The sequence below is a fragment of the Athene cunicularia genome (assembly GCF_003259725.1).
Source record: "Athene cunicularia isolate RWA chromosome Z unlocalized genomic scaffold, athCun1 chrZ_part2, whole genome shotgun sequence".
Taxonomy (NCBI): Eukaryota; Metazoa; Chordata; class Aves; order Strigiformes; family Strigidae; genus Athene; species Athene cunicularia.
In genome coordinates this window covers 21,412,202-21,434,727 of record NW_020799143.1, presented here as the reverse complement: position 1 = coordinate 21,434,727, position 22,526 = coordinate 21,412,202, and the positions used below count along the sequence as shown (strand labels likewise).

General features: G+C 38.7%; 1 protein-coding gene across 2 annotated transcripts in view; it reads left to right on the top strand.

Moving 5' to 3' along the window:
- ADAMTSL1 (ADAMTS like 1) overlaps positions 1-22,526 on the top strand; it is a 217,249-nt gene that overhangs the window by 134,328 nt on the left and 60,395 nt on the right. For both annotated transcript variants that reach the window (XM_026866332.1, XM_026866331.1), the window contains one exon: positions 18,459-18,669. In XM_026866332.1, coding sequence (XP_026722133.1) covers positions 18,459-18,669 — 211 coding nt within the window. The remainder of the gene's footprint in view (positions 1-18,458; positions 18,670-22,526) is intronic.

The following is a 22,526-nucleotide window of genomic DNA, read 5'->3' as shown; positions in this document are numbered from 1 at the left end:
GTAAAACACACAAACAAGAGCCTGAGGTGGCTCCCCAGGTTGCAGTACCACAAACCTAGCTGCCTGGGCTCAGAAATTCTGTATCACTCTCCCTGAGACTCCATGTAACTGACATAAAGTGAGCAGAGGTGATGCCAGTGAGTAACACTCTGCTGCTGCCTGAGTAGGTAGCAGATCAATGCAGTTGAGTTGGTGTTATTGTATGTGAGGATACCCAGGCGAGAGCTCTTTGGTCTTGTCCAGACATCATTTAATGAATTTTGAAGAATCCATGACAAAAGCAAAACAGATGCACAAGTGTAGGTGATGGTAGTCCAGTATGATACCCAGAGCATTTAAAAATAATTTTAAATAAGTTGTGACCCCACACCCAATGACCCATGCTCTTTCTCAGACTGCAGATGCTTACAGCCTCAGAATCAGAATCACAGAATCATTCGGGTTGGAAAAGAGCCTTGGGATCATTGAGTCCAACCCTCAGCCTGACTCTACAAGTTCTCCCTACACCATATCACCCAGCATCTCATCTAAATGACCCTTAAACACATCCAGGGATGGTGACTCCACCACCTCCCTGGGCAGCCTATTCCAATGTCTGACCACTCTTTCTGTGAAAAAGTTTTTCCTAATGTCCAATCTGAACCTCCCCTGTTGCAGTTTAAAGCCATTCCTTCTTGTTCTATTGCTAATTACCTGTGAGAAGAGACCAGCACCAACCTCCCTACAATGTCCTTTCAGGTACTTGTAGAGAGTGATGAGGTCTCCCCTCAGCCTTCTCAAACTGAACAGTCCCAGCTCCTTCAGTCACTCCTCACAGGATTTGTTCTCCAGGCCCTTCACCAGCTTCGTTGCCCTCCTCTGCACTCGCTCCAGCACCTCGAGATCTCTCTCGTATTGAGGTGCCCAAAACCGGACACAATACTCCAGGTGTGGCCTCACCAGTGTGGAGTACAGGGGGACTTGCTACACCCTGAGACATCAGCCTCCCTACTTCTGCTGGTCACACAATTTCTAAGCCAGGATAATGTTGGCCGCCTTGGCCACCCAGGCACACTGCTGGCTCATGTTCAGCTGCTTGTCGATGAGAACCCCCAGATCCTTCTCTCCCAGACAGCTCCAGCCACACCTCCCCCAGCCTGTAGCCATGCAGGGAGTTGTTGTGGCCCAAGTGCAGGACCTGGCACTTGGTCATGTTGAAGTTCATGAAGCCTTGTGAAGCTCTTCATGTCTGTCATGAAGCTTCTTCATGCCTGCTGTGATTTGAACTTGTCCATGCAGTCAAACACCATGCAGCTGGTTGCTCAACACTTCCCTGCCCAGGGAATGGGTGAGCAAACTGGAGGTCAAGAGGAGATTTGTAGGCTGAGATAAAAAACAGTTTAGTGATTGTAATGAAACAAAACAGTAGTAGAAAGTACAAATGGATAACGAACTATGTGCTTGCTCACCACCCACCAACTAATACCCAGCCCTCTCCTAGCCAACAATCTCAAGAGAATGAAAATCCAGCTGTCACAAACATGGAAACAAGAGAGAACCCACCTCCTTAATATACTGAGCATAATGTCACATGATATGCAATATTCCAGTGGCCAGTCTGAATCTGGCACTCCAGATGTGTCCTCCCAGCTCAGGAAAAGTTAAGTCTATCTCAACTGAAATCTCAGTCTGTAACTGCAGCTGTGCCCCTCACAGCTCAAGAAAAATTTAACTTTATCCCAGCTGAAACCAGGACAAGGCCACAGTATTATTGACCGAGAAGTGCAAAGCCAAAGGACAGACTTCAGACCGCTTGTCTATTCAGGTCCTGTAGGCAGACAATTTATGGATTGGCTTAACTTTACCCAGAGTTGTATCAAGTTTAAGTAGACCTGCAACCTCCCCTCTCACAAAAGATTTTTCAGAACCTGTTCTTCCCTGACTTCAGGCAGCTTCCACAATCCTGATCCTAAAAATAGCAGATATTTGTCTGCAGAGATTTACATCGGTACCCTCTATGACAGAAAATAGCTGTCATGAGGTTCCTGTGGTTTATTTAAATAGACCTGGGCCTGTCAAGTCTTCAAGATATACTGTATACATATTGTCTATGTTTCCAGCTGTATGCAGGTGCATTTACTCTCTTCTGGTAGTGTGGCAGATTTGAAATACATTGATTTATAACTTTGGACTATTTTAAACTCTCAGTCCTGTCCAGGTGGTAGCTATTCCTTAGAGCATATATGTATGCTTTATATGACAGTAGAATATATAGAGGTATATCATTATGAATATTAGATTTTGGGTACACACAGGAAGTTCACATTAAAAATCAAATATGGCATCAAATATGGCCAGCATTCAAGAATGATAAGGATAAAAATAATGGTTTGATTGGATGACCAGAGTTTTGAGTCTGTGACAAGCAGAGCCAAATGGGCTGACACATTTCACCAAAACATTATAAGAATTGCTTATGGGGATATTGCAACCCTGACTTTGTTAAATTGTCAGTGTTGCTGGCATTAACACACAAATATTACATTAATGCTTGGAAAGAATTTTGGAGGTGGAAATCTCATTGTAATTGATAGGTAGCAGCATCACTGGAGCTGAGAGTGCATGGTAGGAGATTGATCACCCATCAGTTCTCACACAGAAAATAAATAAATAAGCATCTTAAATATGGTTAAGAAAAAAAATTACACTCATGTAGGCGAGTATTTATGTGAGTTCTGTTATAAAAGTGGTCTAAGAAATTGAGTGAATACTTTTTTAGTTAGTCTGTGTGATAGTCTGTACCACTGTGGTAACCTTCCTACCAGCATGGAACTTGTTTAAAACAACCTTGGGCATGTAGTTCACTCCATGGATTACAAGATGATCATACTGTAGGTGAGAATCGGACTGTGAAGCAGAGGTGAAGGGGAATTGAGGCAGTGCGGGAGACTAAGAAGTTTTCCTGTACCCCTAGGCCTGCAACTGAGAAAAGGGGAAATGACTCCCTTCCCATCTCCTCTACCTCCAGCCCCAGTGCTCCCCCCCACCCCCCGCCCAGTCTGGAGGAAATTGCCTATCTGCAGAGATTTAAGTGGCATATGAAGAACAGCAAAATGTTCTGCAAAACGGCTCCTCTGGTAAGAGCAAGGAGGCATAAAACTCAAGGCTGCAGACATCAGGTAGCATGGCTAATGGAAAGGGCAGCAAGAGGGAAAGTTGATGTGTCTCCTAGACAGGCTGTGACAGGATAACTTCCTTATTTCCTGCAGGCTTCTGAAGTGCTACATCTACTACTGTTGCTGTATTGAATACAATGGACAGTATTTAGTGTATAAAGATTATTGCTTTATAATCATTAATTACAACAGTCTTGAGACTTGAAACACATGAAAAAATGGGGAGAAAAGGCTTTAGAGTATTCTCGTTGTTTTAATCATAAGATGCTTCAGGATTCTATTTCAAGAAATGTTGATCCAGGAATCTGATGGAAATTTGGGTTGAAATCCTGTCTTTATGAATGTTGATAAACACATTACTATTGACTGACAAGTCCAAAACTTGTAATACACTATGGCTGTGAACTTAGATCCCTGTTACGGAAGTTCCCAAAATGTGATCTGTGAACCATTGATAGTTCCCAGAGATTTCTCTGATGGTTTATAGAGCTGGCTGGTCTCATAGTGTTGGCTCTTCTCTCTGTTTTCCAGCTGCTAAAGTGTGTTAACAGAAGCTGAAAATATGAAAAACACTTTCCTAAAATGTCCTTGATGTTTAAGTGATTGTTGGAGTATGCAGTTGTGGTGAGTAGAGGAGGCAGTCAGCTGAAAAGGTAACTGAGACTGTGACAGGTGTCTCAGTAGACAAGGGAATGTTGTCCATAGCATGAAGAAAAAGCTGCGAAGTCTTGCCCAAAAGAACAAAAATTGCCTCCTAATATATTTAGAGAAATTATTCCAGTGATGCTTCTTTAACTAAAACAGCTCAGCATGCTTAGACTTTAATGCATGTGTTTAGACTTCAATGCAGCTCAAGATCTTCTTAAGAGGGACAAGATCTAAAATTTAGAACTTCCAAGCTTAGTGTTGCTTCTGCTGCAGGCACTGTTGGTTACATGTGACATTCTGAGTCACAAATAAACAAAACAGCACAGAAAACAAACAAACAAAACACAACACATTGAACCACAGAATCTAGTCAGCCTGTCTGGAGCATCAGAAGGCATACATCTCAAGACAGGTACTATAGGAGCTGTCAGTGAAGAGTAATTTCATGCTGGTTTTGTTTCATCATTCTTTTTGGACACTTAAGAAGAATGATGCTGAAGGCATCTTCACTGTTGCTGTTCTTTTTGCTCCCTACAGAGAATAAATGTGCATAGACTGGAAAACTTCGTAACCTGGTTAATACTTCACCTTGAAATTAGTTTGTGGTATCATCATCTTCTTCAATTCCTAATTGCTCTTGTCTCTCCTGGAACAAAATATGGTAAAAACTAGAATATACTGGCAATACTTCAGATTTATGAAAACACTGAGGGGTGATGGCACTTGTATAGCTGCTGAGAGACTTTTATAATTTCCATTGAAATTCTGGTTCAATATCTTAGTATATTACTATTCTGAGTCCAATGAAGAGAGACAGAAAAACTAAACCACAGAGATCCGTCTTCAAATATTCACAGCTGTATGGAGTCAGCAAAATCTCATACTTAAGATTTTTATAGAAGGAAGAACAACCAGGGAGAGTTGCACACAAAAATTGGAATATTTCATCCATACTCAAATCCCAGAGCAGCTGAGTTTCCTGTGGTTTCAGACTTTACTGAAAGGTGGTTTTGCTCATTCAAGAACAATAGCAGAAAAAGAGCCCAGTCCCATTTCTCCTGGATAACAGTACAACAAAAATTCCCATTTTGTACTAAACTAAGAAATAGCAAAACACTGTGGAGCTGATTGCTAAATTGGGAGCTAATAACTGATTTTCAGCACAGTAGGTACAGAGCAAAATTAAGTATCATTACCTTGGTATGCACATGTTTGATATTTCTATAAAAAGGATATAGTCTGTTTTGATGTACTGAAAGACCCAGCATGCTTTCTCCAGCAAAGAGAGGAATGTAGACTATGACCATTTTAATTCAGTTATTCAGTTACTTCATTTCAAACAACCTATAGCACTTCCAGAATTACATAGCAGTACTTGAGCAGAGCACAGTCTTCCCAGAAGTAAATGCAGAACAGCTGTTCAACGGCTAGAAATTTCTTATCTAAGCTCAAAAAATGAAAGGGCAGATCACTCAGTTCAGCTAATTGCTATTTTTGTATTCTAAATTACTCCAAAAGCAATCAGAAAAACGCTGTTTCAATGTTGTCTTATGGTTTTCAACAAAATGACTTACATCCAAAATGTGCCTTTCCTTAACCACCACAACACAAAATACAGAGGCAGTCATCGTCTCATCAGATATAATTGCTCGTTTATAACAGCAACAGCATAAGCACCTTGTGGTGAGACAACAAATTCTACCACAGGGGTGAAAGAGAGTGTTGTAACTGTGCTATTAATTATAATTGTTCAATAGTTTGATCAGTGCCTGTTGAAAAGTTTTGATAAACATGTACGGAGAAGTGGAGATGCAAAGCAATGAAAGCCAGATGGCTGGAAATGGAGGAAATTCCAGGCAATCTCTACAGCTTTGTTCTTGTGTATTTTCAAAACTGAACTTTTATTCCTACACAACAAGAACAGCTGAATGCTACCAAACCAAAAAGAAACAGTGAAGAAAAGGCAGGCAATTCTAGGAATAGCACATGATTTCACCTCAACATTTTCCCTTTACTCCTTCAAGACTCTGTTGTTAGCAAGAAAAGATAGGAAGCCATCTAGGCAGTCCTAATAGCTGACTGAAGGGTCAAGATAGCCTGAGTTAGGCTGAGATCTAGTTCATTGCAGAGTATCTTCTTTTTCTCTTCCTTTTCTTCTTTTTTTCCCCTGCAGCTGCTTGTTTTGTGTTTATGAAGTAATTATTATTTTAATGTTTATTTGGTGAATGCAGTATTATCCATCCGTTTTGCTCTATTTCATTTCCCAGATGAAGTCAAACTATAAAAGAGAAAAAACATTTTTTTTTGATGTATCTGTAGACATGAGGCATTAGGTTGCTGGTAGGTGTAAGATGTGCTCCTTTCGACAATCTGAAATGAATACAATATGTGTGGAAAGGCCAGAACTTTCTGTAATCCATTAAAGGTGACCTCCGTGTGTGGGAGGGTGTCAATGGTATGTGTGTTTTGCATTGCTCAGATGAAATATTAGAGCATCTCTGTCTAGTTCATGAAAAAGGTTAAAAGATTTTCAAGTCATTATGTCTATAGATACTGCAGTATAGCCTTACTGACAGGAAATACCAGTTCTTGTTTTATTGCAGTCTTTTGTCAGAGGTGTAAATTAGAAATTAAAATTAATGTTGTTAATATTGCTACTGTCTATTTGTGCCACAGAAAGATTCTCAGCCGCTCAGAAACCCCTGACACTTTTTTTTTAAATGGGATGTATTTAAGTCTATTTTGAACTGCAGTGCATTGAGAATGTCTTTGACAGCTTCTTAAGATGAAGCCCAAAGAGCCTCCTGGGATCACAGGCCACAGCTTGCACCATTGATGGAATAGATTGGAGACTCAAACATTAGAAGGAATATGCTGTCAGACATCGTAGATTCACACTTATTTGAAGCCTTTAGGTTGAGAAACAGCTTAAACAGGAGTCATGGGCTCAGTAGGAGAACCATAATCCCATTTTTTGTCTAGGCTTCCTTTGCTAAAGACAGGACTGTACAAAGATGACTAAACAGGCTGTAGGCAGCTCTGTTATGCTGTACTTGCATTACCTGCATGCCTACCCTGCACTGCTGTGTACTACCCTGGCCTTAAAATGTATTAATCTGTGACCCTAAAAACATTTACCTTTGTATCCCTTCTTTACAATATAATCTCCCCCTTTCTACTCTCTCCAGTTATTAAGAGATTGTCCAAGATACGCCTGACAGCCCACACTTCCCAGTTCTGGCTCTATGTGTTGCCTGTGGTGGAAGAGTGACTGCATGCTCCTTTGTATCTCTTACTCAACAAGCAGTTGCAGTGAAGTTGCCAAGGGGACCCGTAGGGAGTGGTTCTTTTCCCCCATGTGGGTCACATCTAAATGTGATGCAAAACAACTTGAAAGTTGCCAGGGTCAGTGGTGCAGCTCAGGAGTCTCCATCACAGTCTGCCTCTAGCTCTTCTAGTTTAAAATTACAGACCTCTTCCCCAGCCATTTTGCTTTTTTAAATAATATGATGGTTCCTTCATTAGATATGATTTCATTCATAGACATTTTCTTCTGTTTCAGTTTATATTCCATTCAGACTACTATGCTTATAAAATATTAAAGCGCAGTTGTAAATTTTTTTTAATAACTTACACCATATTTCCTTTTTACTTCAATGAATGGTAGATCACACTTCTTTTTCAGAATCCTATATACTTAGATATTTTTTCTCTACACAAATCTCCAGGTCACAGTTTCACCAAGTCAGTACACCCTTATGTTGAAACAATCTCACCATGCCCTCCACAAGTTTTTTATAGATTGGTTTGTGATGAGTATGAGCTTAGTCATGGTAGGGACTTAGTGAGTCCCTCTGCAGAGGGTCATTTCTTTTTTTCCTGACACTGTTTATTTCCTGGTTTCAGTCACCTTAATACAGTCTATCTCTCTCCACCCTTCTCCTATTTAATGACTGTGCTAACCAGAACTTGCTATTCACTGCCAGTTTATGTTTGTCAGTATTTTGAACAAATATGCTCTTGCTTCAGCATTTCATATGTTAACTTCTATGTCTTAATTTTTTCTCTAAATTTATTCTTAGTTTTCTTGAGTATTAATTTACTGCCTCAACAGCAGGATTTCACTCCCAAAAGAAAGTTTTCCCAACGGTGATAATAAAGAGCCTGTCTTTGTTCTTGTGCCAAATATAAAGCTAAGTCAAGAGTTTTGGAGCATAATGGCCAGGATGAACGTTTTTACTGCAGCATTAACCTGTGAAATAAGCTGTAGGGTCTTATAAATGTTTGATTTTACTATGCATCATCACTTCCTTTAAAAAGGGGTGAAATGAAGAGCACCATTATATCTTCTATTTACAGTACTGCTGAAGTAACTTGTTATAGCAGTAGACTGAGGAACACTCAGTACTTTCAAACCAATAAACCTTTGTTCATGAAAAGATAATTTATGTAAAAGGAGAATAAAAATATGGCCCTAAAGTGCTGAAAATGCACTGTACAATTCTGTACCATACTTACACATTAGAAAGGTTCACAGATGAAGTAAATGAAGGAGGAGCCTTCATTTCCATTCAATTTGAATGAGTGAAGTACCTGTAGAGGGAGCCAGACTGATTAAACAAAGAGTATCTACCAAATAGGTCTGTCACATCTGCAGAAGCACAGCAAGCCCTGCTATTTATGTCCATGAAAACTTCCATCTTCAGTTATGTGATCTACATTCCTCTGGCATCTCTGCTAATGTTGTTGAATATTGATGGTCTCACTGATGGAACAGAGTTTGTGATGTGCAGTCACCCACTAGAAATGTGACTAAGCTGATGGAGTTGACACTGCAACCAGGTGTTAGTAGATCTTAAGTCATTCACAGGTTTGGGAAAGACTTGAAAGACTGCTCACACAGAGGTGAACAGCAACGCATTTAATTTACTACCCAATGGATCCACAGATTTGTATTGTTATAACTCTACTGGAGGGAAGTCTGGGATTTGGATTTGGGGATTTTTAAAAATCATAATAGTTATACTGTCATGATTCCTGATCTGAACAAAGGTGTTTGGGTATGTTAGACAAATTCATTCCCCTTTCCATGAAGAAGCAAACTGTACTGTCTAAAGTAATTATTTTCTCCAAGATCTAAAAAGCCAGTTTCTCACTCGGGAAAAGTTAGGGGAGAAGTGTATTAAGTTGCCATTCTGTAGTCTCTGGATTCTGCACAGAAACCTATACTGGTATAATTATTAGGATGGAGATATGAAGTGGTTTAGTACAAGTTTGTCTATATACATAGTAACTTTTCTGACATCATCATTTTGAATATAATATTTCCTTCCATGCATTTCAGAATCGAATCAGATCTTGCTTGATACTTCTATGCATCTGAATACTTTACCATGGTTGTTTTGGTTATTTATGGGTGTAATACAAGTCTAGAGCCTGCTCACTCTGTGAGAAGCTCCTGCATGTTTGGATCTCTGCATGTCAATGTGAGGAAAAACACCTTTTATTGCAGAAGAGTGAATGAGTTACTAAATAGATTATCAGTCATAGTTTCAGGATCTCAAAGGGGAAGTAAAAAGGAAATACTAGATCTGGATGTGCCCTTCAAACAAAATTCTTGCACTGCCTTACCAGCAGTACATTGCAAGAAGGTCATTGGAGGGAACTCAAACATAAGCAGGCATTGGGAGTTCAGTCACAGTACCATATAGAGATATAGATATAGATAGATAGATAGATAGATAGATAGATAGATAGATAGATAGATAGATAGATAGATAGATAGATAGAGATAGAGATAGAGATATAGATGTAAATATAGATATAGATGTAAATATAGATATAGATGTAAATATAGATATAGATATAGATATAAATATAGATATAGATATAGATTAGATAGAGATAGAGATAGAGAGATAGAGATAGAGAGAGATAGAGATAGAGAGATAGATAGATATAGATATAGATTAGATATAGAGATAGAGATAAAGATAGATAGATATAGATAGATCTAAGTTAAACTGTTCTCCCCTCACCCTACTAAAAGTCTAGAGAAAAACCTTGTGTGCCTGATCTTGAGACACAGTCTGTTTGCACATTCTGCACTGGTGAAATAGTTCAGGAATGGTTCATCCTAATGAAAATATTATCCCTGTAATGCTTCCAGCCAGGTCAGCAAGAAGCTCATGTTTTCTGCTAGTTTTGTGGCAGACCTGCTCATAAAACTTGGACTTACTAGAAAACTGTTTAAGCCCACTCACTGTTATCTGAACACTGTTTCATTCCTGAATGTTCTTGCTTTGTCCATTCAATACAGTGCCATCTCCTTTACTTCTTCCCTGCGCTCATCATTTCACCAAAGGCTTAGATTTTAGAAGAGTCTTGTTACGCTGTGGGACAAAACCCCATGTTCATGAGTATTGATTTTAAAGGTTGTGAAGTCAGGCTTCTTGTATGTTCTTTCCATGCCATCTGCAGGCATTTTCAACTACCTCATTTGAAAAATGGTTCATTTTAGATGGTGTTTCAGATTTAAAATAATCAGTTCATTGCACATGTTTCTCACCTGCTGAGCTTTTTCTTTCTTTGTCGTCTGGTGTCTGTAAGCTTCTTGATGTCTCCTTCAAGAGCAGCTGATTTTAATGTTTTTCATATGACATAAAGTTATGCCTAGGAAAAGGTGTTGGCTTATGAGACATTCCACCATGGAGAAGACCAGTGTGAAAAGAGGCAGGGAGTCTTTGATATAAAGCAGCACTGTCATGGGCAGCAGGGTGTTAAACTGTTCCTGTGCTTCTTCGCAGAAGAACCAAATGAGAGCGCTTCATAGACTGATGTGCACAATTTATTTCATGAATTAGTGGTTCTTGTGTTTTTGCATTACTTTGATGCAGGTTTAGGGCAAGGGTTATTATGCCACTCCTCTGTAGCTCCCAAACTGCATGTTCCTTTGTGCACTATTCATTCAGTTTCTGCCATCTGCCATTGCAAGTGCAATTCGTGCAATTTCTGTTGTATTCCTCAAACCTCCCTGTATTACTTCTTAACCAGGTTTCCAACTTTACACTGATGTACTCTATTCCTCAGCTGTTTCCTACCTTCATTTTTGAAAGGGGCTACAAAAGACTTCTTTTCACTCTGTCTTATAAATTATTAAACAACCTCCTTGTAGGAAGTTTGTGCTTTAAGCATGAACCCAAATCTAAACTTGAGACAAAAACTGGTACTCATTTGTCTGTCAAGCTTAATCTGATCTGTTTAGCTATAATAATAATTATAATTATATAATAATTATAATTATATAATAAAGCTGTAATAGACAGCCATTGCTATCATTTATCTCAATTCTGCAACTATCATACAGAGTAAAAGTCTTTTGTGAGGTACTTTTCAGTAGCCAGTATTTCTGCTAATCTCTCAAAACAATTCTCTGTCAAACCAGTTCACTTACCTGAAGTTGATGTTCCTCTGTGGTTCATGCATTCTGCATCTGCAGTAGTCCCCCAAAAGACCCACTAGACAACCTCCCACTGTTCAAAGTATTCACAGAAAAAACACAAACCCTCTTTTCTGACCTGCTGTAATGGTTGATGTTCTCTGCCTTCAACTCAAGGTACAGCAAGGCCTTTTTACTGTAAGCAATATATATTGCTTGAAACATGTCAGAAGGTTACTCCCGCAATCAAAATTGCCATTTGCAGAGTTCTTGCATACACCATTTACCCTCTGTTTTTCTCTGTCTTTTTAATTCTTCCTTTATTTGACTCTGATACATAAATATTGGCTCCCCACCACATTCAGTTATATTGATTTGCAATACTAATTGATACTGATAAGTCTACAGATTGAATGCAGACTACTTCTGCCAGGTCCCAGAATCTTTGATCTGCTCAAGTGTGTTGACTGCATAGGTGTTTCTTTAATGGATTCCCTTCACTTGGAAGAAAGATGCTTTCTGAAGAAAAGCACCTCAGTCTCTCTTGTGCACAATGATCCCCTGAAACCTTCCCTGTCTGTTCAGATCCCTTCATGTTGGTGATACAGAACAACAGATTTTTGTCAGGCTGGTGCTGAATTACAGCTAAGAGTGAATTGGGTTTTGTGTTGCTGCTGCTATTAATTTAAAAGTACCTTGCCTTTTCATTTTTATTTCTTAATCAAGTATTAACTTTTTCAAAGCCTAGTTAAATTGCAGTTTTTCTCTGTGTGTGTGTATACTTTATGTATATTTGTGATGTTCTCTCTGACATGAACTGAACCATAGCAGTAGGGAGATCACTTTGTAGGGACTCAGGTCCATGTTTAAACACCTGATGGTGGTCTTAGCTCTCACATTTCATTTCAAAGGAGCAGTCTGATTTTACTGTGGGTGATCTAAGAGATGAATGAAAAATTAGTTGTAGTTAAATTCTTACCTTTTATGCCCCTTTCTTAGATGTTAATTTGATGATACAGTCGGGAACTGACTTGGGAGTTCTCATCTCAGTCCTGTTGTTTCACTTCAGGAAAGTATGCTACCCAAACAGGATTGACAGCAATTCCCTCTGCTTTCCAGAGTTTAAGATTACATTCTGGATAGTATTTTAAGAAATGACACTGAGGATACTGACTCAACTCAAGATAAATCTGCTAAAGGAGGCTCAAGAAAGCCTTTCACAACTATGAAACTGGAAGGTCTGCTGCAAACACAGGTCCAGATCAGCAACAGAAAAGGAAGGGAGTTGTATGGGTTCTGAGTAGACTTCTCAGTCTGCAGGGTCCAGTGAAGGACTCATAGGTTAACAGAGGACGAGAGGAAGCCAGGATTGACATAGTATGTGATTTACTCAGTCTGTTGCATGTGCATATACATAACTGCCACGCAGTTCTTGTGCACTGAAGAGTGTGTCTATGCAGGCAGGTGTCAGATATTAAGTAAGACACTTCTAGGCAAACTTCTCTCCACACTGATGAATGTTTATTTTAGAAATAAGAAGAGTTCACTTGTATCACTTTCATATGGTTTAACCACATAAAAATGACAATAATTTAATTTTTTTAGAACTAGTTTGGGAGGTCTTTGTGTAGAAGTGTGTTTACTTTTTCTCTGCAGTGTTCAGTTTTCTTGGCAGTGCTTGAAGGGATTCTGTCAGGATGAAATCATATCTCTCTAGAAAATATTCTTTACATATAACACTTAACAGCTTAGAATATTTTGGGTTTTACTATAAATACTGTGTGTACAGAGTCTGATCCAAGGCTGTTGGCTCCATAGTTCTTTGCATCAAGACTATACATTTCCTAAGTTCTACCTACATCAATTACCTTTTGCACACTGACTATGGAGATGCAAGAGTGCTTTGTTCTGAAGGCTTATGGCTCCACTGGGGCAACAACTCTAATTCTAGCAGCTTCTTCTGCCATGAGTAGATGCTTATTAACTGGTGCCACTCTCTGGTCTACCTAGCTAGCAAAACTGAGGCAACAATGCATTGTTGTCCCAGTTGTTACTTGTAACACACTAATGCCTAGACACTCCTGTCAAGCCAAGAGTCCCATTGTGCTAGGCAGTAGATAAAGACAGAGTAAGAGATCATCCCTGCTGTAGGACCACAAACTAAACAGACAACATGGATGACGGGAAAAAAAAAAAAAAAAAAAAAGTATTATTTCAGTTTTGCAAATGTGAAGCTGAGCCACACATGGGAGAAGAGTATGATCCAGCCCAGCACTTACTTGAGTCTTCCCACTGTACTCAAAGGGTATATTTAGACACTCCCAGGCTAACCCTTGTTTCAGCAGTCTGGAGTTCAGCAAAGAGTCAGGAACAAGGTCCTGCTCACTTGATCCTCCCATTCTTCACCTGAACTGCTTGGGCACAATATGACATTGATTTTTTTTTATTTTTTTTTTCCTGTCACAAGAAAGAAGGATAGTTCATTTCTAATTACAATTAAATGTATAGAACTATTTAGAAGTTCATGCTCATGTATGTGTTAGAAGTTTTTTTCTTTTCCTTTTAAGCAACTTGAAATTGATCACAAATATCCAGGCTATATTCTAGTTGAATATATGGGCCTTCAAAAAACTTGAAACTCATTAAAGTGTAACATGATGAAGTTTAATTTAGAGTTTGTAGGCAAGATTTTTGTTAACTATGTCAAGATAATTTTCCTTATTAGAAATAGCATGGTTAAGCTTTTGTTTGAAAGCATCTCTAATGTGTTTAGACATATTAATGATATAGAATAATTGTGCTGTGAAAGGAATCAAGATTTCCAGATTATTTGACCTATTTTTTTTTTGGCAACCTGAGCTCCACAATTGTTCTCTTTCTTTATTCAAAAGAGATGCAAATACTCACATTTTAAAACATACTGACCATGATTATTTGCGGAAACTGCTTGTTTACCTGAAGTTAAGTGCATGTGTAAGGCATGCTTAAGCACTGCTTTATTTAATGAGACTGTTCCAGAAAATTACAGTTTCTTGTCAGCCCATTAGAAATTTTAATTCCAAAATTTTAATTCCAAAACTTAATACTATATCAGATTATTAGTCTAATTCAGATACTATATCAGATACTTAATACTATATCAGATTATTAGTCTAATACAGATTATTAGTCTAAGTCATAATATGAACTGACTGTTAGATTTCCTGACTGATGTTTTTCTGCTACTGAAATCTGTCTATTATTAATTTACTTTGCTAGTTTATAGTTCCTGCAAGTACAAGAAATTTAGTGCTCTGGTGAGTTGATCTTTTCACGAATTTATGTCCAGTTTTTAGACCACACCCTTAGCACTGTGTATAAGAAAACCTAAAGGAAAACCATTGCCTTGAGCCATCAGATCAGGTTCACTACTCGGTTTGTGTATTTTCATGTGCATTGTACGTCTCCATATACTTCACCAGCTCTAATAAAACTACTAAGACATCACAACAGTCTGCTGGAAGCAGAATATTGTTCATTTGGAAAGTGAAAAGTTTCTGTAATCCATTTTGTATTTTCAGTTTGTGGTGATACTTGAAATAAGCTGTATTTTGGGACCATCCTCTGCTCCCTCTACATTTCCAGTGGAAACTTGTTTCCATTTATGTTGATTTGAAAAATGTTCATATATGTGTATTCTAATACATGTATCACTAATATACATGTACCTATTTCAACACATCCAGCCCTATGAATTGCCTTTTTCCTGTTCCATTCCTCTCTGTTAGCCACCTCTAAATGTCTCTGTGGTTTTGTATTAATATACTTTTGCTTCAATTAGTTCAAATATTCAACGTGTTATATGTATGTCAGTCTCTGCAGAGGATGAAAACCTTTTGAATTCTGTTTTTTTATTAAGTATAGTAGTTGAAATATTTTAAAAGTTTAGTTTGTGCTTAAATACATAACCACTACTTAGGTATTTTGAGATGGAGGCAGACAACTAATGAACTGATAGACCTAGAGTTAGGACAAGCCAGGAGTTTAGGGGCTCAGATGTGCCAGCATCCTGCTGTAAGGCCAAAAGGACATTTTTCTGTGTTGCTACATATTAGTATGATTTTGGGTGCTAGTGGAGGACATAGAAGAAGGGATGAAAAAAATGTTTCAGATTAAAACTATGTCACCTCTTCACTGTCTCTGGGAAGCAATACAGGAAGTACCAAGTTGATGACTTTCAGCTGGGCTATAAACTGGCAAGTATGTAGAGTTTTCCTGAAGTTTGCACCTTAACAAGCACTTCATCTCAAAGATGCCAGTTTCACTTGCACAAGGTTTCCTTAGCTTGATTCTGTAACTACTATATTCACTTTTTAAAGTATAGGATTATTTCCTACTTGATTTTTAATTCTGGTATTGTCACGTGCATGCTGGACATGATGGCATTATTATCTTTTTGTATGCCATACACATTGGAAGAGTCAGTTCAGTATGGCCAAAACACCCAAAAGAAAAAAGAGACAGGAATGTACAGTTAAGTACCATACAAAATAAGACAAGAATTATTTCAGTTAGCATCACATAACACTCTACAGTAATGGTAAAACTATGATGCTACAGAAAATCAGTATTTAAAAAAACCCAGTATTTAAAAAAACAAAACACAACAAATTATTATGTCCAACAGTACAAGTAGTTTAAAAACTAAATTGTAAATTTGGTAGGATAGTATTAGTTCAAGTGTTGCAAGCACCTTTAGCTGTTATAAAATAATTCTACAGCTCTGTGATTCTATTCTGTAAGATTATCACTGATTTTCTCTGTGTTTTTTAGGACTCTGAAATTTTGTCAATCATATCTATCTTCTGTGGTTTTGGTTACTTGCACATCCCTACTCCACTTTGCACATCTATGGTGTGCCCTACATTCTTTACTTTGTGAAAGCTCATAAAAGTCAGTGGGGTAAGAGAAAATTTGACCTCCAATTTCCTGAGCACCTCTAAGGAATCTCCTGTTTAAAGCAACTGGAAAGAATTGTGAACAAACTGATGTAATGGGTGAGGCAACAGATGCAACCTGCAACAGTCTTTTCAAACACTGGAAAAATAAATCCTTTCTCTTCACTGAAATACCGTGTTCCTTCTGGAAGAAGAAACAGACACTCTCTTCTGCAGATGCCAAGATGTCCAGAGTTTTTGTGGCCTGCTAGCCCCTGAGATGCAAACTGCCAAAAGAAACATTGGGCACTTATACTCTTAACAAACAATGAGTTGCTGGAGGCAACAGCCATTACCATCACTTAAATAATAGAAACTCTGGCAACTAACCGTGTATCAAGATAGATTCTGAAATAAGAAAATGCCTTCTTTTCAGCACCTACTCAAATATCTTATGTTAAATTGTGCCAAAACTGAAGGGTAGCTGATATCCACATTAATTCTGACTGATTTTATGGGAAAATCTGGGAAGACCTCTCCCCCAAGGTCATTCATATGGACAACATACTCCAGATTAGTTTAACCGGCTGCAGATGTCACTCCTTTTCCACAGCTACAAAGCTCCCAGTACACATATCAGGCTTATTGGCCCTCAGCATATTACGGCATGGAATGTGACCGTGTCAACTTCTAACTCAGTATTTAATTGTTAGAAAGGGTTAAACAGATTTTTATCATTGCTACTAGCAGAACCAAGGTTGTTGTTTAAAAGCAAGCTGCAGTGTCATTTGTGTTTACAGTGATGCTCAGGACATAATCCTGTCCTGTTATAAAATCGGAGAATGTCATCAGTGGATGGAGCACAGAAAGGGACCAATGTGGCTTTTTGGTCCATCAGCATTATCAGCTAGGGAGGAAAAAGTATTTCTTACCTCCTAGGTGTTTCAATTTGTTATGGGCATTACTGAGAGGGTGGGAACAAATGCTCTAAATAACTTTATAAAATAAATAGAGAAGTTAGAACTGTTCTGTGACTGTAGGATGACACAACCTTGAATGATTATTTCAATAATGTGTTTACCAGTATGGTGCATCTTAAATATGCCGAGCAGTTTCCATCAACTGCTGATCTCAGGCTGTCAGAGTGGTTTTCCTCTGCTTCGTCCACAAATTCTGCTTGGTGCTACTGACATGTTTCATAACTTCCCTTCATTGTCCACCTCCATCCTGCTTGGAGCCTGAGGGTGTCTTTCTTCATAATCAGTCTCTTTAGTTTTTTCCTGGCTTTGCTTTCTCATAGGGCAAGTTTTCTGAGCCTTCCTTGTCCTGAATGTTTAATTTAGTCCCTCAGCAATCAGTTTCAATGACCATGCAGGAAGGGAAGCTATTATTCAGGATTAGAAAAAGTGGCAGTATGTGACTCTCATACTTTTATTTTGGGTGTGGAACTATATCCAGGTCAGTGTAATCTTTTGCATAAAGTGGATGGGAAGCCTATTTTCTTATATTCTCATTCTGAATATAGGATTTTTCTATGTACACATTTCTGCATATCTCTGACATGCCCTAATAGAGTACAAGAGTGGAAGACCTAATACTGTAAGCAGTTTTCTGTGTATGGCTGACAGAGTTAGAGGTTGTCTTCAGTACAGTTCAAACGTCAGAAACCTGGTTTTAATGAGATAAACACTGAAATTCAGACATCAACAATCCTGTTGATCTAAGATTTATATAGCTAGTGCAGAGAAGGGCTGTCTCAGTGACAGATGTTCACCCAGGGGTTGAAAAGAAACTCCCTGCTCTCCCATTGCATCTCTCAAGGCCTTAGCACTCCCTACCTCCACAACAAGGAAAAGTCAGTCAGGAGCATCCCAACTGGATCTTGTGAAAGAAATTCCTGGTCAGCGAATCACTGATAACGTTTCTTTGATGGACTTCGTTAATATCTTCAATTTTTTTTGTAAAGACAGTAAAAATCCCAGCTAATTAAATCCATTCAGTCTTGCAATACCTTGGCCAGGCTCCTGCACACCAAATACTTAATTTAGGACACAAAACTGTTTCAGAGATATTGCAGAAGTCCCAAAGGCCAAGAGCTTTCGATGAGAACTGAAAATGCAGAGGAACCGTAAATATTATTCTCAGCCTCATCCTGCAGCTACAAGAAGGGTGGTGGTGATCAGAGAAGAATTCCCTTTCATTTACTGCTTCTTCACTCCATCTGTCAGTATAAAAAGAGAAAACTGAAGGTGACTTTATTCTGTGCTTAAGGTTTTCTCTCCTTGCCTTACCCCTTCACAGATGGGAGATTGGGAAATGGAGTACCTGCAGTCTTACCTGTGGAGTTGGATTACAGACACGAGATGTCTTCTGTTCTCATCTACTATCAAGAGAGACCAACGAGACCGTGATTTTGGCAGATGAATTGTGCTACAAACCTAAGCCATCCCTCGTGCGAGCCTGTAATCGCTTTGACTGCCCACCCTCCTGGTATCCTACAGAATGGCAAGAGGTAAGAATGTGTGTGTAATCTCATTTTATGCCTGCTAAGAGTACTCATTACATGCATTATTGATAAATCATTTCGGTCTAGCCCATCAAGATGATTCGTTAATCATTCCAATGAGTCATTAGAAAACTGAAAAAGTGTTCATTCCTTTCTTTTAAAAAATTCATCTACATTTTCAGAGGTAAATGATGACTATACTTTGAGTGCAATGTTACAGGAAACTCTTAACAGCTGGCTACAGATTCCATACAAAAATACCTGGAATATGATGGTCAGCTGCAGTGAATGGATTTGGCCAGCAATGCCAAAGTTTCTAGGAATACAAATGATCAAGGAGAGAATCTCTGAAGCGTGTCGGGTATTCTGTATATTCTCAAATAATAATTTAGTTTAGGACAAGAAACACTCATCCTTCAAACTCTCAAAGTCACGTTCCCTCGGGAGGTGGATGCCTTATTACACTAATCTGAAAATTGCTCTCTATACAGCTCTCTGTACGAGCCTTTCCATCTTTGGAAAGCAACCTGAAATGAGTTTATTTGCTGCTGTCTGCCTGCAAATGAAAATGCTTGTGCAATTCAACAGACTTAAAGATACTTCTGTTGGGTACAATACTACACAGGAAGAAAGAGCCCTGCCTTCTTGTCAGGGGTAAAGGAAAAACCTGTTTGTGGTGGAGGTACAGGCTTTCAAAAGGCCTTCACTTCTGCTGGGTGCAAGGATTCATTCTATCCTATAAGAAAACTATGAGCCCTGACATGGTGCTTACATATGCCTATCCAGGCTTCATCTATAAAATCTTCTTTTTACTTAATCAACAGGGAGATGTTAATATACTCATCTAATGAAGCTGCTAAATCTGTGAAGCTGTACTTCATGGGAGAGCTTTGGGTTTGGTCAGCTATTCCATTAACAAAAATTTATGCCAGCCTGATATTCTGTTAAAGCTAGATAACTACCTATGGCATTAGTCCTATGTTTAAAACAATTCAGTTATATTCCATGCTTTAATTTGTTTACTAATATTCACATATACATATTTGCTTAGTTGTAATTTTGTATATTTCAAAGCTATAGTCATACATAAATGCTATATTTGTAAATAGCAAAGAGGATTCTACTAGTACATAATAAAGTCAAGTATTTCAAAGTTAGGATATGCTAGAAGGAATGCCTATGCTTGTTAAAGTCCTATAATTGGCCACAGCTCTTACAGAAAGCAATTTTCTGTAAGTTTATTTTTCTCAGAAGAGACTTACATTACAGCATGCTGAAAATTGTCTTTCTGCTAACAATAAGCATTAGCTATAGGCCACTACCAATGGTACTGAAATAGCATCCACTAGAGCTATTTCCAAACAGATTTTTTTCAATATTTGAACATCTTCCTCTACAGTGTAAACACACATATTTCCACCTGTCTAAATTAATGTTTTAGCCATGTTTGTATCTGCTCAGGAACTCTCAAATATGCTGTGTTTTTGAAAGCTGTAGCAGATCTTAGGGAGGAGGGAGCTCGATTAAGTATAAAGGCTTTAACAAGCATATTAATCAGGAATTAAGCTGCTCAGTTGACACTTTTTGTGTTAGCTGCTGGATTCTCTGGGCTGGGTCGAGAGAGAGAACCTGTGCTGCAATTCATTGTTGCAGCTTAACAAAGGTCACTCTACAGCCCTTCAGCGCTTACTTCCACAGGCTTCGCAGGAGAGCCAGCTCTGTACGTAGCTCCTCACTACATGGGCATGGACTGTTTCCTGCGCTTACCTGTCACTGAGAGAAAACAGCACAAAAAGTGCACTTCTCTACCTACTGTCTTTTGCCTTTGTTTAGATAAGTATAGTGCAAGAAAAAAAAAAAAAAAAAAAAAAAAAAAAGCAAAAGCCTAATCCATCAAATAAATTTCCATTCTCTCATTTTTAAGAGACATCTGTCTTCCTCCTTTGCACCACTAATCTGTGTACAATTATTTCCACCCTGTAAGAAAGTGAGGCCTTGCAGTTCAGTCTCATGCGGGTTTCCCATGGATGACCTCCATGTGAAAACCTGCACCGTCAGGCCAGTTAGGAATTATTACAGCTGTTGTTGGCTCCTAGGATATGTGAGTGAAAAGACCATTTGGACAAGATTTGAGTGTCTGGGGCTTCTCCTGGAGGTGAGCTCCAACCATTCAGCAGAGGTACAAAGGAGCCCTTTAGGAGAAGGAATCCTGCAGGAGGGTTTCTTTCCTTTCATTAAGAGACCCACAACTCTTCCCCCTCTCCCCAAATGCCTGAGAGGGTTCCCCACATATGGGGAGATGGAGTGCCCTGCAGGCATGTGCCTTCTTCACTCTAAGGAAGGTCCTTTAATGCTTCACCGACACTACAGAGTAACATCTGTTCTCCATACAGCTTGGTTTGAAGCCATTTCTTTGGTCTCATCTGTGCTGTTCATCATGTTTTTCAGAGCACTCTCTCACAATAGTTTCAACCAAACAAGCAAACAAAAGATTTAAACTGCAATGAGCAATGTTTTCTTTTCTTACGTCTTTTATGCCTGTTAAGGAAGGGTTCTCCAGTTTAAATGTTGTTAGAAGCCCCAGCGTTCCTGGCAGATAAACATACAATAATTATCAGTGTTGTAACATTTGAAGCCATTTTTTTTAATATCTCTTTGCAGATTCAAGACTATTTATTTTTAAATAGATCTGTTTCTTAGCTAAATCCATTAGGATGTTTATCTTCTTTTCAATAGTGTGCTTCTGGAGGAAAGTGGATATAAGATTTCATTTTTACAAGGCCCTATAATTATCTACTCTATAGACCTCAAACAAGACATCCATTAGCAAATTTTCATCCTCCTCTGTTTCATTACTGAATAAGCACCACAGTCTTAGTCCCAGGATTCTTTTTTAGCTGCTCAGTGCTATCCTTGCTCCAAAGATAATTAGAAAAATGTCTTGACAATGGTATGGGAAAACTGGTAACATTTTCAGATATTTTTCTAGCTCTTTTTTCTCCATATTATAAAAAGTCCTTGCTAAATCTTTAAGTGTCAGGCCTTAGAAAGCAACTGAAAGGCCTGCTGAAAGAAAAATGTTTTCTCCCTTCGCAGACGCTTTATCTTACTGTAGAGTCATAGCATAGAATGCATTTTTGAGAGTGAAGCCAAAACTTGTACTGCTGCAGTCTCACCACCTTGAGCATAGGGCAATACAAAATTAAACCACCTGGGAGAGCTGAGGGGTAAGGACAACCCCTTCCTCAACTGGTCCTGTAAACAGGACTGACCAAAAAATGACATCTTTTCAAACATTCAGCTACTGCCCCAAACCAGTAGTACTTATAATGCTGAGCAAGAGTTGCCTAGCCCTTTATTTTTCATTAATAACTGGGGGTTTTCCAAAAAAAACCAAAAAAAACCCAACTTTTTTAAGAAGAGACCAGTTTCCCTGACTCCCAAACAATGGAAATGGTATGTTTGCCTGAATCCTGTGCATTGTATGCCTGTGCATAGAAGATCATAAGTATGTGTTGAGGCAGAGGGAAGGCCTATTTCCATCTCTGCTTTCAACAGTGGCCATCAATTCTTTGTGTTAATTGTCATTTACAGATTGTTGTATGAGCAGAACAGATACTAAAGTAATGATTGCTGTGAGAGAGGCCAATGTCAGCAGTTCCACCAGCAGTTTAGAATGACATATGCCAGCACTTCTACGAAAAGAGAAAATAGCTGCTGTGAGGATCTCTTTCTTGCCCTTATAGCACCCACTCCTTTTTATCTCCAGAAATGCTGTGCAATCATGCAGTGGTCCTGGATAAAGCTAGCCAGAAATACAATTAGCTTTGGCCTAGATTAATTTTCCACTCTGTTTCACTTAT